This window comes from Centruroides vittatus, unplaced genomic scaffold (assembly GCF_030686945.1).
Source record: "Centruroides vittatus isolate TY-2023 unplaced genomic scaffold, ASM3068694v2 contig_824, whole genome shotgun sequence".
Classification (NCBI taxonomy): domain Eukaryota; kingdom Metazoa; phylum Arthropoda; class Arachnida; order Scorpiones; family Buthidae; genus Centruroides; species Centruroides vittatus.
Window position 1 is genome coordinate 889,714 of NW_027122537.1, and position 17,933 is coordinate 907,646.

Consider the following 17,933-nt stretch of genomic DNA (forward strand, 5'->3'; position numbering starts at 1 on the left):
TCTGAACGGGTCGAAAATCCCCAGGAATTTTTCGGGTGGTGGTCCGTTCGGATATTTCGTGGTTCCGTCCCTCACCACCCGGCCGTCCCATTGTGGGCCTGGCCGAACCCATAATGGGCTTGCTTAAAAAGACCCTCTTAGTGCCCACAGGACGGGAAGAAAGAGTTAAGAAAAAAACACCCTCCTTAGCACCAGTCATTTGGGGCACTTGCCCCGGGCCCTGCGCTTCCGCATTTTGTAAAAATTAACTGAATTAAGTACAGTATAGTAGTCCAGGTACAGCATTAAATTTCCACACATTTTAAAAACTATATTATTCTTATGGAAATTTACCGTAGAAATTGAATCGGCAGAAATACGAAATGCTGTAATTTTCAGAAAAAAAAAAGAATTTTGAAAACGGCTGCATTTTTATAATTATCAGTGGCGTGCCGTCATTGGAAGCGATGGAAGCGCCGATTCCACCTTCCAATGACCTTCCCTTGTATTTTATAAAATATAAATTTTCATATTTTAACGTACTTTGAATTAATTAAAATTAATATTTTATTATAACTGCATTGTGTATCTTTTACAAATTTCTATATTACATGTGAAAAAAAAAAACGATAAGATTGCTATTGTATATTCGAATAATTCGGTGGCGGAAGGAATGTCGAAACTGGGTCAGTTTCTAATCAGCCAGATTATATAGGCATTAGCACATGCGGTTTACAGAGCACCAACCTCACCCGGTTTAGCTGGTAGAAGCGACACACGCGTACGGAGTCCAACTTTATAACCCGGACCGGTTCTGAGCTGTTAGCCGCCTGCCTGTCAACTTCCAAGCAGCCAGATTATAGGCATTGGCGCATGCGCTTTACAGAGCACCAACGTCACGGTTTAGCTGGTAGAAGCGACACACGCGTAAAGAGTACGCGACTTTATATCCCGGAGCGGTTGTGGGCTGTTAGCCGCCTGTTAGATATTCGGCCACCCTCGCCCGATTATGTGAATCATAAGCAGACTAGATTGTAGTGTTTTTACTGCTATTAATTTTGCTTCTCGTCACTCCGCGCGATTAAAAACGAATGAGACGAACAGTAACAAAACTACGTTTATTTTCTGCTCGCGTAACAGTTACATGACTCGACGATGTGGCTAACAAAAGGCAACTGGCTGACCAAAAGGTCCCACAGGGTGAGTCCGGTCCCGTTCCAGGAAGTAATAACTCTTACCACCTGGGGTTCGTTACGACTGTTAAGATGTGGAGAGTGACGTTCCCCACAGAGTATCCCCCAGTGAGGGACGAGCGATAGAACTGATGTCGAACGAATCGCTTAACGTTACATTATGGTGACTAGTCTTTTAGGAAAATGAACATGACGGCCTGATCTCGTGGTAACAGTTTGATCTTTTTTGGAGGTCGTTTCCAGTTTTTTGTTATTCGCTGTTGCAGATGAAGATGGTGTCTGTGATGGTCTTGATTGGACGGGTTTTATACTAGATTTCTGAAGTGGTTCGTCCTGTAAGATATACGCTGGTTTTACTCTGTCAATTGAGACGGTGGATTTGCGACCTTGGATGTCAATTACTAGTGTTTTGTCGTGTTTTTCTAGCACTTTGTATGGGCCTGAGTAAGGTTGACGAAGAGGAGGTCGGTTTGCGTCGAATCTTAAGAAAATATGTGTACACTCTTTTAGTTCTGGATGAATGAAAATTTTCTCTGTGGAATGAGCGGAAGTTGCTAACGGTTTCAGATTGGCCATGTGGGTTTTTAGTTGGCTGACAAAAGATTCGCAAGAAATTCGTGGGGTGTCGGGGCTAATGATGTCAGCTGGTAATTTTAACGGGGTACCATATAACAGTTCAGCTACTGTTGCGCCTATATCGGCTTTAAGTGCTGAACGAATTCCCAGGAGGACTACCGGAAGGGCGTCGGTCCATTTGGAGGATTCGTGTGCCATTAGCGATGCCTTCAGGTGTCTATGTAATCGTTCTATTAAACCGTTTGATCGGGGATGGTATGCTGCCGAATGGATGCGATTGGTGCCGAGAAGTCTGGTCAGTTCTCGGAAGAGGTTCGATTCGAACTGACGTCCTTGATCGGTGGTGATCGTAGTAGGGCATCCGAATCTTGCGATCCAACCTGAGAAAAAGGCTCGGCATACCGTCTCAGCAGATATGTCGGCAATTGGGATGACCTCTGGCCATCTGGTAAAACGGTCGATCACTGTAAGGCAGTAGTGTTTCCCGTCAGCTGGCGGAAGTGGTCCTATCAGATCCATGTGAAGATGGGAAAATCTTGCTTCCGGAAGTGTAAACTTTCCTATCGGTGTCCAGGCGTGGCGGTGAATTTTCGATTTCTGGCAGGGGATGCAATGTCGTGCCCACTGACGGATGTCCTTCCGCATGCCCGGCCAAACATAACGGCTCGAAATTAGCTTAGTGGTTGCTGTTGCTCCTGGATGAGAAAGTCCATGTAGATGGTCGAAAATGGTTCGTCGGAGATTATGCGGCACGAAGGGGCGAGGTGTTCCGGATGATGTGTCACAGTATAGGTCGATTTCGTTAGGTGGAAAGGATTTCGGCTCTAATTTGAGCGACATAGGATCCTTTAACAATTGATGAAGTTCCGAATCTGTAGCTTGCGTTGTGGCTAGCTCTCGGAAGTCTACAGGAGAAGCAGAGGTGATCGAATCTATCTCGATGCGGGAGAGCGCGTCTGCTATCGTGTTAGCTGTGCCCGGAATATGACGTATATCCGTAGAGAATTGGGATATAAAATCGAGATGCCGCATTTGTCGTGGTGAACATTTATCTGGTTTTTGTTTGAAGGCATATATGAGCGGTTTTTGATCCGTGTAGATCGTGAATTCACGGCCTTCTAGCATGTGGCGAAATCGTTTTATTGATGTGTATATTGCCAATAGTTCTCTGTCGTAAGCTGACCAGTTGCGTTGATTTGGTGCCAGTTTCGCTGAGATAAAGGCGATGGGTTCCCATTTCCTGTTGTATTGCATCAGTGCTCCTCCAACCGCTACGTCTGACGCATCTACCCATATGCATAGTTTAGCTCCGGGTAGTGGATGGTGGAGAAGTGTGGCTTTGGACAGTGCTTCCTTAGCTGATACGAAGGATTGTTCTGCCGCTTCTGACCATTGCAGAGATCGTGATTCTGCTTTCCGAGTGAGTGACGTACGTTTCCCGTTCTTTTTTCCTTCTAGTAGCTGCACTAGCGGGGCGAGGGTGTGCGCCGCTCGAGGGATGCATCTCCTGTAGAAATTTATTACGCCTAAGAATCGTCTAAGTTGAGTGAGAGACGAAGGTTTGGGAAATTCTCGGATGGCTCTGACTCTATCAGGGAGTGGTTCCAGACCCTTTCCCGAGACCTTGAATCCGAGAAATTCGATTAATGGTACGCCGAAGGTGCATTTCGACGGATTTATGGTTAACCCATATTCTTGGAGGCGTTGGAATAAGTCGCGAAGATGCGAGATGTGTTCTTCCTGGGAGCGTGACGCTATTAATATGTCATCGACGAAAGCATATGCAAAGGGGAGTCCTCTGGTTACTTCGTCGATGAACCGTTGAAATGTTGCGGATGCGTTGCACAATCCGAATTGCATCCTGGTACTCTCGAAGAGACCAAACGGTGTCGTTATAGCTGTTTTGTGCACGTGCGGTGGGTAGATGGGTATTTGATGATAGGCCTTGATTAAGTCTATGTGAGAGAAGATTTGTGTTCCGTGCAGTTCCGATGTGAAATCTGCGATGTTTGGAACGCTGTATCTGTCCTTTATGGTTTGTGCGTTTAGAGCACGATAATCTCCCACGGGTCGCCAATCTGAACTGTTTTTCTTGGTGACCATGTGGAGTGGTGATGCGTAATTGCTTTTTGATGTTCGCATATGGCCGAGAGCTATCATCTTATCGAATTCGGCCTTAGCGATTTTAAGCCTATCGGGTGCTAGGCGACGTGGTTTCGCAGTTACGGGCTGACCAACAGTTTCTATGTGATGTACAACGTTGTGTTTTACGGGTTGGTTAGGACGTGGAGGTCTGGTGATCTCAGGAAATTCTTCCAATATCTTATGATATATGGAGTCGTTGGTCGTTATCTTGATAGAGTGGATGGAGGTTTCTAATAATTTGCCTGGAGAGTTTACCTTTGTCTGAACGTCTGTGAGACATTTTCGTCTAAGATTCGGTACCAAATGGAAGTGATACAAGAAATCTGCGCCTATTATTGCTGTTGACACGTTGCCAATAAGGAATTTCCAACGAAAAATTTTCTTTAACCCAAAATCGAGAGTGAGTGTTCGTTGGTCGTAGACATGAATTGCAGTTGTGTTTGCTGCCATCAAGGTCATTTGAGATGCGCGCTTCTTTTGTGACGAGGAGGCTGGAAATATTGATACGTCGGAACCTGTGTCGACGAGAAAGTTTACGTTCGTTCTCTTGTCTAGGATGAACAGGCGACGAGATTGCTCCGGCAAAGTGCATGTCGCCTCTACGCTTCGCCGCTCTCGTTTGTTGGAAAACTACACGGCGGAGTACATTTTTGTGCCTTTGCGCCAAAACGGTTGTGGTACCAGCAGTAGTTGTTGATACTGCGGTGAGTGGAATTGTTGCGATGTCCTGAACTACTGCGGGAGCGTCGAGAAAAATGGTCGCTGCGATCCCGACGTGCCTGCGTTAGTTTATCGATTCGCTTGTTAAGTTTATCTATTTCGACTAGTATTTTGTTGGTTAAGGTATCGGGCTTCTCAGGTTGCGACACTGAAGATATCGTTGCAGGGGTTACTTCCACCACGCGGTCCGCTACTTCCGCTGCTTTGTCTACGTCGAGTGGGGTAATGGCGGCTAGGATAGATTGGACGGAAGTCGGAAGATGTTGTATGAATAACTCTAGTATAACTGCGTCCGGGATTTGAAAATTTTCCGCCCGACGCTTTAGAACACGTAGTAGTTCGGAAGGTTTGCGGTCTCCTAGCTGTTCTCCGGCCAATAGTTTTCGTAACTCTTGTTGAGACGATTCGCCGGATCGTTTAATAAGTTCCACCTTTATGTGACCGTACGGGTCTGTACGGTCCGGAGAAATAATAATGTCTCTAACCGTTGATGCGACTTCCGGTGGTAAATGAGCCACTACGTAGTTGAACTTTGTGGCACTTTCCGTGATCGGCTTTGGAGATCCTAGAGCAAATGTGCTTTCGCACATGTGGAACCATAAGGCTGGGTCGGAAAAGTTGTACGGAGGGATTTTTACTGCTCCAATCTCGGCCATGATCTGACGATTGAAGTCGTGAACAAGGAAGAACGACGTACCTGATGAAGGTTCCAATGGGTGGATTCGGTAGTTTTCTTAGTTGAATTACGTTATTAGTCCGGGTTCGGGTCACCAATGTAGTGTTTTTACTGCTATTAATTTTGCTTCTCGTCACTCCGCGCGATTAAAAACGAATGAGACGAACAGTAACAAAACTACGTTTATTTTCTGCTCGCGTAACAGTTACATGACTCGACGATGTGGCTAACAAAAGGCGACTGGCTGACCAAAAGGTCCCACAGGGTGAGTCCGGTCCCGTTCCAGGAAGTAATAACTCTTACCACCTGGGGTTCGTTACGACTGTTAAGATGTGGAGAGTGACGTTCCCCACAAGATCAACGGCGGGCAACCCGCGGGCCAGCTACGGCTGGCGAAAAGTTTCTATTTGGCCCGCGAGATCTTTAATAGATTATTAAATTGGAAAAATAACTAATTAATAGTTATTTTTCCAATTCTTTGTAATTTTCGAAAACGATAAGAGAAATAAATGTAGTAATTAACTTTTTATTTATTTATTTCATATTTGCAGACTAAAAAATTACGAGTCACAAGAAGGCGTCAATTAACTACTACGGCCCGCGGAAAAAACGTAAAATTTATTCTGGCCCACGTTATAAAAAAGGGTTGCCACCCTAGACTAGATTTATAACAACCCAACCGATAGGAGTTTACTGGCAGGTTTTTATGATAGTTCTGTATAGTTGACAGGAGTTTTAAAAAACTCCATTAAAATATTTGATATATTTATTCCGCGTTTATTCTGCTCTCCCATCTTATATTACTTACGGATTTCGATGTTAAACCGGTGATATTACGATTTAGTAAGTCCCATCTGTAAGGTGATGCAGAAAAAACGTGTACAATTCTAGTACAGTGTTAAAAATTAACTGTTACTTTGGCAGCATCATTTACAACCAAATTTAATGAATGAGACATACACAGTACATACAATGGTACAAAAAAAAGCTCTAGAATTTATTTTCCTTAAATTTACGATTTATATATCCGTTGTCATAAAAATATGTCTTTCCACTGTTTTCCCAAGACTACAGATATTCAGGTACAAAGTAACTGGTTTCGACTTATTTCTACTTAAGAAGTGACTAAATAATTAAGAGATTAGGGAATGGGGACATAAATAAAATCCTGTTGAAAGAGCCAGAATTTTACTTCAACAAAAGCTTAACAGAACCAATCACTCGCTCAGTACAGTGGGAAACTGATTTCCGTGTACACCTGGTATTAAAACGAATTAGTTAGAAAACGAATGACTATTAAGTTTAACATAGTTAGATTTTTACAGCTACGGTGAGAAACGTTTAAAATTTACAACAGCCCTGTGGCGTCCTTTGAGATATACTAGTGATGCGACAAAAGAGGCATTTGACATTGACCGGTATCGGCACCCTCGGGATTTGGCACGCACACACTCACTACACACCTACCTGGACCGTCACTAGTTCCATCCATTAGCTACTCGTATCAAGATATTTGACTAAGTGGATTGTTTTAAGATTTAAAAAGTAAAGAATATTTTATGTTATTTTTATGTACGTTTCTTTACAAAGCTATATTTTAATTATAATTTTCTTTAAAAGTATATTAATACAATCGAACAATACATTGTACCAGGTATGTATATCCACCGCACATTTTATTTCACCGAGTAAGTTTTTATAATTTATTTTTAATTTTAGCCCTTATATCGTGGCTAGCGATTCAGAATGTAATTGTGATATTAAAAATACATTTAGAGAAGTCTACAGTTTTTACTGGCTTATCGAACAAATGAATACGAACGGACCCTAGACCAGTGATTCTTAACAGGGGGCCGCGGCCCCTGGGGGTCCATAAGAAGTTTGCCGGGTGCCGCCAAATTATGCAAAATTTCCTTCAGAATATAATAAAAAGAAAATTGATGTATAATCCGAATATCGTATTGAAAAGTGAAATAAGAAAGATAAAGTTTTCCTATTTAGTTTTTATTTATTTATTTTGTATTTCTTCCTACATACAACTTTGTTAGTACAGAAGAAATAAATGCAAATATGCTACTTACACCGCAGTATTTACTTCTTTTATTCCAAAGCAATTTTAAGAAACTATTAATGCTTGGAATTTTAAAAATAATTAGGAAAAATAGTAGGCTTTGAAAATTTAAATATTTTTGCAAAAGATATGCAAAATCCTTACGACAAGTGGGCGTTTTAGTTTTAGTTTAGTTTTAGCATCGACATTGGATCGATTTATCGACATGTTTCTTATTTTATTTTCTGTTAAAAATTAATGAATTTTCATGTTTAATTGTGAAGTTTGAATGTTATTTAAATAGATAATGAAATAATAAAGTTATGATTTACATTTATTATATAAAAATAAAGCAATAATAAAAAAATCAATTTATTATAGATAAATTATCAAATTATCAAATATAAATTATTATTAAAAAATGGGGGTCACAAAAAAATTATGAAATATTTGGTGGGCCGCGAGTATAAAAAGGTTAAGAACCACTGCCCTAGACCATCACTGAAGACGGCCGGATGGCCGAGCGGTAAAGGTGGCAGCCTACCGCTCTGGGGGACCCGGGATCGAATCCGAACGGGTCGAATAATCCCCAGGAATTTTTCGGGGGTGGTCCGTTCGGATATGTCGGGCCCCGTCCCTCACCACCCGGTCGCCCCATTGTGGGCCTGGCCGAACCCATAATGGGCCTACTAAAAGAGGCCCTCTTAGTGCCCACAGGGCAGAAAGAGTTAAAAAAAAAAAAAAAAAAAAAAAAAAAAAGACCATCACTGACGCGCAATTAACTGATTGCCCCTGGAAGTCGGCTTCTTACAGAAACATAGCTTCCCTGTCATCAAATGTCACGGCATGCCACTGATAATTATAAAATATTTTATTATTACTGATAACATATACAGTCCTTCCTCACTAGTGCTGGGCATAATCGATTGTAAACATTTCACTATTCCATTGTTTGGGACAATCGAATACACAACTTGTAACATTATTATGTTAATATTTTTTCATCTTTAACTATATTAAAAGTTACTGGTTTGTGCACTTTAAAAAGAGTTTTTAGCAACACTGACCAAGATTCTTTTCTTTTAAGCGGTATTAATAATATAACGATAACTTTTTCTTACACTTTCGTTAAATATACTGGTATTTATAATTTTCGACGTACTGTAAAAGCTTAATATTTTTAATTATAGAGAATACAGAGTTCAAAATGTACAAAAAAAAAAAAAAAAAAAAAAAATTAGAAGTAAGGAATTATTTCGAAAAAGTGTCTCTCTTTTATGAAATGTAATACTTGTAATAATAATAATGATGATGATGATGTTGCAATAACATTTCTAATTTTTCAGACCATTAAATCAGAATTTCCACAATATATTTAGGAATTGTGAAAGATATAATAATCTTGCTGCAACAATCATTCTGAATTTACTATATAAAAACATTGCTGTTCGAATAAACGAAATTGCTGATCACGCACAAAAATCTTGTTATTAATGAAAGTTCAAAATTAACAAAAAATAATGTAGCTTTTATGGAAGAAGTGGTAATGATGAAATCATCTATTACCGAAAATTCTGGAATATGGTTCTTTCTACTTGAGAGGATTGAAGCTTACAAAACGTCATATACTGGTACCCTTCTTGGTAACGTTACTGTTATTTTCTGTCAATATACGATAGTTCCATATAGAAATTGAAGTGCCTGTCAAATTAACTTGTAATGAAAATTTTTCATTTCTAGTGTTAAGTGCGATAGATCTTCGGTATTTTTTACAGCAACTTCGGTACCAGCAGAAAAAATATTTCCTAAAGCTAGTCTGATGATGAACGAAATGGGAATGAAATTAGAAAAAAGATAAAACCAGAAAAATTCGATACTCTAATATTTAAAATAAAAATCTGTGATTATTTATATATTTATGATCTTTTTAACGTAATTTAATTTTAAATTTTACTTCAATGCTCAGTTTACTATTTTAATAAATAAAAATTAAAACTGTATTTTAACTGTATGTAATTTTCTTGATCATTTATTACATTAAGTGATCAGTTTCATAATTCTGTATTTTCATTCGTAGTAAAATAAGAACTTCAAATAACTGGCAATAAATACTAAAATTATATTTAGAAATTACTAACAATTTGCAAAATTTAAACTTTACAAAGGTTTAGGACACAGAAGAGAATGAAGAAAGGTTCAGGTCCAATCACTCCTGCCGGATTGGTTTCCATTTGCGAAGCCACATCAGAGGTACGGACCTCTGATAAACGTGGTGCACCACTGCATGGGCGATTAAACAAACTTCCTGTTTCTTCGAAACGTCGTACTAGGAAAACCAATCCGACAGTTGGACCTGAACCTTTCTTCATTCTCTTCTGTGTCCTAAACCTTCGTAAAGTTTTAGCCGGAGATTCGTGGCTGAGATAAGACAACTTCACCAATAGTGCTTTATCCACCAACGTCAATATCATAATGAAAACCGTATGTCTGCGCCAGTAACAGGAAAATTCGAAAATGAGCTGTTAATCGTACAGCCTGCATTTTATAAGACCCAGATTTGCACAATTCCGGTGATTTTCTTGCGTTCAGCGCCTTCTATCAACAAAAATTTGAACTATTTTCTTTTTCTCTATCGAAAAAAATCCCCCTTCGTGAGAATAACTTTTACGCAAACCGCATTCAAATATACCAATTCTTTCAACTTTTATGAATTTTTAAACTATTTACAAACTTATGGGACACCCTGTATTTATCTGCATGAGTGAATCCGTTTTATGCAAGCACATTTCCAATTGAAATGAAATGTGTTTGCTAATTTGGCACTAAATAATACCATTGCATTTTTAAATTTAATATTTAGCAGAATTACATTGGAGTCTAATGATAATTTAAAATGTATTCCCTATTTTTAACGGTCAAGTGGATAAAACCACTGAACACTGGTAATTGGTCGTGGGTTCGCGCATTGCCAACGGACTGGCCACGTGCAGTTTTCCGGGTTTTCTTTACGTTAGTAACACCTAAATAGGGGCCAGTTTCCCATAAAAGACCTTCGGGAGGCATTCCCTCTCGGCAGCTCGTCACATGTCGTGTTGCCGTAACCAAATAAGCTAAACCCTTTCGTTAATTAATTAATTAACATGACAGTCTTAAGTTATTTTATTATAGAAGGTGGTATTACGACACCCCATTTTCATTATAGTGAATTGTAAACAAGGTATCATAACTACGCCCACATTTTTTGTGCAAAAAGTACTGGTAACTATTAAACTAAATGTTACTAATTAGATTTTTCGCTAGCTTAATTATAAGTATGGTTTTTGAAGGCTTCTGTAAAGAAAGTCAAAAAGGAGTTTTTGGGAAGCCAGGTGGTAATATGGAACCCACTGTATGTTTTTAAAAAATGCTTTAATGTATTCAAAAACAAATATAAAAGTACAAAAAAATTAATTAATTACAAAATCATTTACTCCAATGTATTTTATCGAAAAAATGCTTTAATAATAAGAAAAAATACGACCTCCATCAACAATATATATTCCACCAGCTCTTTTTCGATATTCTCAGGAAGAATTGGCTTTTTAACTAGTGTCTTTTTCATAAATTGCTCCGGATGATGTCTGCTTGCAAAAAGAGAGTTTGCAAAGTAGTTTTTGGCACCTCACAAAATTTTGCAGCTTTCTTCAGCCCAATTTTCTTGTCTCTTACAATGCTCACTGCCTCTGCCATTTTCTTCTGGTTTCATGTTTGTCTTTTCGGGTTTTTCTTTGGCTTGTTCAGCTGGACTCTAAGCATCTGAAAATTAAAAAAAAAAAATCAATTCAAAAAAATCAGTTTAAAACAACACTAATCTATCCAGAATAGTTTTTTTTAACCAAAATAACTTCAGAATTAAATTAGATATACTTATTTATACTGTAGTTTTAGGTATCTATTTCTAATTTTTTCATTCATCCACCGCATACTTTTACAAAAATTATTTCATGGTTTGAATTTGTGGGTAATACCGAACCCCAGAGGAGTCTGGTTCCATATTAAAAGCACCAATGAGGTCCGTATTTCATCGCCATCTTGGGTTAACTTAATTTTTGTCGACACCAAACTTGACTAAAACGTGAACATAAAACAGACTAACATGTACTACTAGACCTCTAGAATGAGACACATGCACCAGGGACCTACAACTACATGATTTATATTCTAGAAGTAATTAAATTCATTTACCAGTCAAAAGTTTGGAATTGCGAAAAACACAAACGTCCTGTTTCACTGAGCGCAACCGAATAACTGAAGTGGGAAGCGTTCTCCCCATGCTATGGATGTCTGTCTAGTGTAGTTCAGCCACAATTTACTAGAGTTTGCGTTTATGATCAGTCTGAAATAGATCGGTTCCATAATACCACCTTTTCCTCTACTAAAATCATTACAAATAATAATAATAATAATTTAAAATTCTATTAATCTTGCATATTATATAATACTTCTTCATTTATTTTAATATTTTTATTTGTTTTATAAAACAATTTTCTAGTTTTACATGAAAAGTTTGTCGATTTATAAAGATTATCATTCCTTATTATTCATTATGTAACTACCTAATAGGATGGGATAACCCGAGGCAACTAAGACGTCAGCCTTTCGCTCTGGGGAACTCGAATGAAAAAACCCCAGGATTTTTCATGGATGGTCTATCTCGGATATGTCGGACCCCGTCCTTTGCCATTCGACCGCCTTTTTGTATGTCTAGCCTCACGATGGGTATGATTTTAAAAAACTGCCTTAGTCCTCACAAGGCAGATAGAGACAAAAATTAAATTTTTTTAATTTTGAATTTTTAATTTTTTAATTTTTAATTTTTTTTAATTTTGGAAAGTCTAGTTGTACAAAACTGCAGAATTGTTAAATTGAAAGGAAATAAAAAGAAACAGTGCCATCTCATCAGGGACGGATCTAGGTTTTTCGGGGCCTAGGGCTTATTGAAGTCCAATGGGGCCCCATTTTTACCAAACCTAATCTAATCTAACCTAACCTATTAATTAGTTTTTACTATACGATAAGTGCTCATTGTTAATGAAAAAGTTAAAAATTTGATAATTCAATTTTTGTGGGTCCTTAACACTTGGGGGCCCAGAGCTTAAGCCCTATTAGTCTCTATGTTTGTTTGTTAAGTTATGGCAACACAACACTTGGGCGATGCCTTCCGGGAGATCTTTCTAAGGAAAACTGGCCCCTATTTAGGCGTTACAGACGTGGAGAAAACCCGGAAAACTTTACGTGGCCAGCCCGTCCGAGCGAGGCGCGAACCCACGACCGAACTCCCAGTGTTCAGCGTACAAAGATCGCTTGGCCACTGGTGGATAAGTCTCTATGTAGATCCGCCCCTGCATCTCATCCATCTCTTTATTACAATATGCAGTGGGGCACTCGGGATTTGATTTTTGGAAAGTCTAGTCGAATGGATAAATAAATTTTTAATGAGTAGTCAATAAAATTCTTACCTTAAGCGACTGCTAATTCATAAGTAGTATAGAAAGAAGACACGACACAATATTAAAAAAAATAGAATTTTAATTAAGAAAAGATTTTTTGGAAAATTTTCTACTGTTTTTTTTTTTTTCTTCTTCTTTCTGTGGAGGGTGCCAGGACCACTTGGCCTCTGGGTGTGCCGCTGACAATATGACAAAAATAAACAATAAAACAATTATATAGAATGAAATATGAATAAAATTTTGAATATTTTCATTTACGTTATAAATAAATTTAACTATATAAAATTTACTAAATTTTCAATCACAGAAACTATTCTTTTAAGAATTGTAAATATTTTTTCTGCTTTACTTTAAAAAATAAACAGAAGCAATGAAATTGGCTTTAAAAAATCAAACTATCTTTGTCCTTGGTATTTCATTTTTCGACAAGAACCACGATGAGCTACCAATAACCTTCAGTTTTATTCTCGTATGTCATATCTGTGAACATTATAATTTTTGCACGACGGAAAAAGATCTGTAAGATATTTTAAAAAACAAAATATGTTAAAGATTTTTATTTTAAAACTGCAAATCGATAGTAAAATTTATTTAAAATATTTTGATTTTAAGGTATGCGTTTGAAATTGGCAATCATTTTACCCGAAAGCGATTATTCAACCCTATAAAAAAACGAAAAGAATTGCAATATCGTCGTTTCAATTGCATAAAATTAGAAAAATCTACGAAAGTGTTTGCCCTTCATACGTCATTGAAAAAGTTCAAAAATTTAAATTTTTATTTAATATAATTTTCTTTTTTTTTCCTCGGAGTGATTTCATTCGGTTAAATAAATTTTTTTTCTTATTATTTACATCATCTAAGTTAACAAAATAAGTTTAAATAACGGTGTGACATCACTGAACAAATCATAGAAATGTTAAAGTAACCTTAGATGATGTCATTTCCGCATGAGCACTCATCGATAATGGTTCAAGTCACATCTAATTTGTGATCTAAATTTTAAAATAATTCTTTTACGACATAGAAAATTATTTATAATTTACTTAAATATTTTTTTTAAAAAAGTATTTCAATTATTTAATAAATTTTTTGTAATTACTTCATAGAATTTAAAAATTGATTTGAGTAATATCGCGAGGCGCATGCGCGACCTTGGTGGGTGACTGAGGTCAAAGGAGTACCAGACGATCTCCTGAAGGTTAAAGGAGAAATCGTCCTGACTCCGGAGAAATGGCACAGCCTTTGTCAGATCACGACAAAAAGAAGCAGATTAGCGTGAAGGGAATTGCACAGGTAGAAAATGTAACTAATATTAAAAAATCATTTAATCAACATGTGCATTATACGTTAGTTAAAGATCGAAATGTTGCAACTCCCAGAGATTATTATTTCGCATTGGCTCACACTGTCAAGGATCATTTAGTTAGTAGATGGATCAGAACCCAACAACATTACTATGAAAAAGACCCAAAAGTAAGTTATATGTTCATATATATACATGCTTTTTTTATATATGTATTTATATATATTAAAGTTAATTGTATTAAATTATAATTGAATGGTAAAATTGTTAATTTTTCCCTACATAATATCAATAATAGTTTAAAGTTAAAAATATTAAAATTTCAAAAATCATTTTTTCTAATAAATGTATATATATTTTAATTAAGCAATGAAATTAGTGTACTTATTATTGCAAAATTTAAAATTGCTTATTTAAAATTAATTCATAATAAAATTTAAAATAGCTTTCTTTTCTTTTCTATACTTTTATATGTATCAATTAATATTATTGTCTTTTGCAATGTTTAAAATATCCAGAAAAAAAAAATTATATATATAAAAAAATCATTGAAAAGTAACAAAAGTAATGCAAGATCGATAATTGCATAGCTTAGTTAACTTTTAAAAAAATTTCAAGATGATATAATTATAAGAGAAGTTATAAATGAACTTGACGCAAATTAAACAGAAGAAAAATTGTAATTTAAACATTACGAAATATGTACCGAAATGGATTATTTTGGAAAATTTAGTCAAAATGGGTTTATTTTTATCTGTTTAATGAATATAAGAATTTTAATTATCTTTTGGTGATGTCGGATAAGGAATTTAAATTCTGTGAAGTTTTGATGTAAGTCCTTGATTATTTCAAGGACTTACAAATGAATCTTATGAGTTTGATCAAACAAATTGGATTTACTTTTAGTAGATGAAACTATATTTTATGTAAGCAAGTGTAATTGAATGGAATGCAATATGATTTGTATTGCTTATTGTAATGAGATTTTGTTGTGTTAAAAAAAATATTCAAGTACAGTTGTTTCGTCATATGTAATATGATGCATAGTAGTAATTCTGCTGCCAGAAAAAGCAAGTAGATTCGGTGTTAAGTTAATCTTGATTCATTTCGTCATTCATTTTGTTTCTTTTGATGCAGATATTTTCTTTTCCAGATTTTTGAAATTTTGTATACCAAGGAAGAGATTACATAATCTCTTTAGTTAATTCTACTTAATGTAATAACATCTACATTTGAATGATGTTTGTGAACTAATATTTTCTATAAGAAACTGATAATCATGGTTTGCAAATTTGTTGTTGTGGTTATTAAAATTACAACCATTTTTGAAAAAGCTTTATCATGTTTAGAGATAGTGAAGACTTATGATGCAAACATAGTCTCTCAAACAACATTATCACTTTTTTAAAAAATGGTTGATGAATTTACACGTTAAAAAATTCCGTAGAAAAGACTAAAATGAAAATTAAAAAGAAATTGTGTATTTTTTAATTGTTGGCTTCTCACCTGTGAACTTTTTAGACTGTTTTTTGCATGTTTTGCAGAGGAATAGCCTCTTTAATAAAAGGTCATCTCTGTAATGGAAGACTGTTATTCCTGGCGATTTGATGTGATGAAAATGAAGACATTTTAGTTTTTTCTAGGGAATTTTTTTTAACATTATCACTTATTCTGTATTAGAAAAAATCAAATCAAAAGGTATCATGGATCCAAGAGCGACCCTTCATGAAATGTGGTTTCCAAAACTTGCTTTCTGTAATACTGAGTGAATTGAAAAATAAAAATAGAACTGGAGGCATATTATAAAAAAACCAAAGAATTCAAGTGCCTTTGAATTACAGTTGGGTGAAGTAAGTGAATCCACAAATTTTACATATTTTAAAATTTGAAAATTTCAGCCAGTGAGGCAGAACAAAGATTACCTGATTTCAAAAACCAATTACTGCAATAATTTACCTGGTTCTATAGCAACAGGTTGTGAATATCACAAGTTTTGAGTGTTATTTATTGAGCCAGAATGTTTTTATAAAAACACTTAATTTGCAGTGCACTTACCCCCACTATTTGGGATAAGTGCACTCCAAACTGTACAGCTAGGAAGATTAAATAAAATCAAAGGCTGGGGTTATTGCACTATAGTGCAAGATTAATGTAAGTTGCTAAGTATGCCAAAGCTATCACAGTAAAATTTTTATTTGTATACAGACTTCAGAATGTTCCACTGTAAATATGGGCATAGTGAATGAAGTAACAATGGCACCCTAAAAAGCGACAGTTTGAAATCAGCATTTTTAAAATTTAGGTCCCTAGTTAAGTGCACAACACATTGGGATGAATATAAACAGTGCAACTCACATTAACCAGTTGACCGGTGTGCATACAATTAAAACGTTCGCAAGTTTTATTTGTATGCACACTGGTCAACTGGTTAATGTGAGTCGCACTGTTTAGGTCCCTAGTTACAATAGAAATATAAAGTAATTACAAAACATTGAACTACTTTTGAAGCATTTATTCCAGGTTACAATAAAACCTGAAGCTGCAACAAAAAGTAGTTAAAATATGTCTTCAACATGTTTTGCAAAGAAACTTTAGTCTGTGTTCATCAAAGTTGGTACTGACAACTTGATCAATGTTATGCTTTACACTTTATTGGAAATTTCGTGATGATGAAATTATCAACTGCTGGTGTAGCTTTTTCTTTGCCATGTATTCACTAAAATAATTATTTGGAATCTGAACTGCTGTTAGAAATTGCCATACATTTTTTAGACTTGTGTCTTTGATCAAGTGTGGCCTTTCTCTTTTATTGAGTGTCTTTGTGTTCTACACAGGCTTTGTGCTCTACACACAAACTTCTCTAACAAAGGGATGAATGCATCAGGGTGCATTTATTCCACTGGTGTGATTGCACTTCTACAAATGATCAAAATTTCTTCGGATAAATGCACCTTGGGCTGTTGTGACAAAGCACATGGATGAAATGATACAATGTAATATTTATACAAACTGATACTGACAAATAACTGCTATGATGGTTGTTTATATTAATAGCTGTTGCCAAATTTAAAATTGGCACAAACTTTCTGAATAACTTAATTTGATGATAATTTTTTAATGTTATTTTATACAAGATTTTTACATGTCTAATTTCAGAAATAAATGAGTAATCAGAAATAAAAATGTGAACTTATTATTTCCAGTGCTTTTCTAAGAATATTTGATATTTTTTTATATTAATTTAATCCATAGATTAAATATAATTGTTATTGTATTTGCTAATATGGTAATGTTTGTTACATAAATTTTAATAATCCAATTACATTTGTATGCAATGTTCTGTTTTATAGAATTTAGAAATAATAATAAAAAAATGTTTACTATTTTAATTACTTTGAGGCATCTTATTCTATAAATGAAGTCATACTAAAATCCTAGATTTTTAACCCTCCTCCTAATCTCCCATTATTTGTTGTCACATTATGACAAATCTCCCCACACATTGGTTGTTAACTCCCAAGAAATAGTTATGCAGAAGCATTCTTTTTTTTGTGTTCTTAAATCATATGCTAACTGAGACTAATGAATAGTACTTTGAAAATATAATGCTTAATTTGCATTGAATTGAATATTGTCCTTGAAACTACATAAACTCTGATTTGGCATATATTGCATATTTAAGCATTTTTGTAGGAAATTAAACACACAAAATAATTTGAGTAACTATATATTGATTCTTTGATCTTAGAGCTTTGTTCTCAGACTTTCATATAAATTATAAACCAATACATTATTAAAA

General features: G+C 35.7%; 2 protein-coding genes across 3 annotated transcripts in view; one reads left to right on the forward strand and one right to left on the reverse strand.

Annotated features, from left to right (window-relative positions):
• Positions 1 to 4,143: 4,143 nt before the first annotated feature.
• On the reverse strand, positions 4,144 to 5,321 carry LOC136982363 (uncharacterized). The gene has a single exon (XM_067278836.1). It carries the CDS (start codon positions 5,267 to 5,269, stop codon positions 4,493 to 4,495), a length of 777 nt encoding a protein of 258 aa, XP_067134937.1. The 5' UTR covers positions 5,270 to 5,321; the 3' UTR covers positions 4,144 to 4,492.
• An 8,659-nt stretch (positions 5,322 to 13,980) lies between these two features.
• The window catches only part of Glyp (glycogen phosphorylase), a 51,901-nt gene continuing 47,948 nt past the window's right edge, over positions 13,981 to 17,933 (forward strand). For both annotated transcript variants that reach the window (XM_067278850.1, XM_067278851.1), the window contains exon 1: positions 13,981 to 14,304. In XM_067278850.1, the coding sequence (XP_067134951.1) occupies positions 14,062 to 14,304 (243 nt within the window). In that variant the 5' untranslated portion in view covers positions 13,981 to 14,061. The remainder of the gene's footprint in view (positions 14,305 to 17,933) is intronic.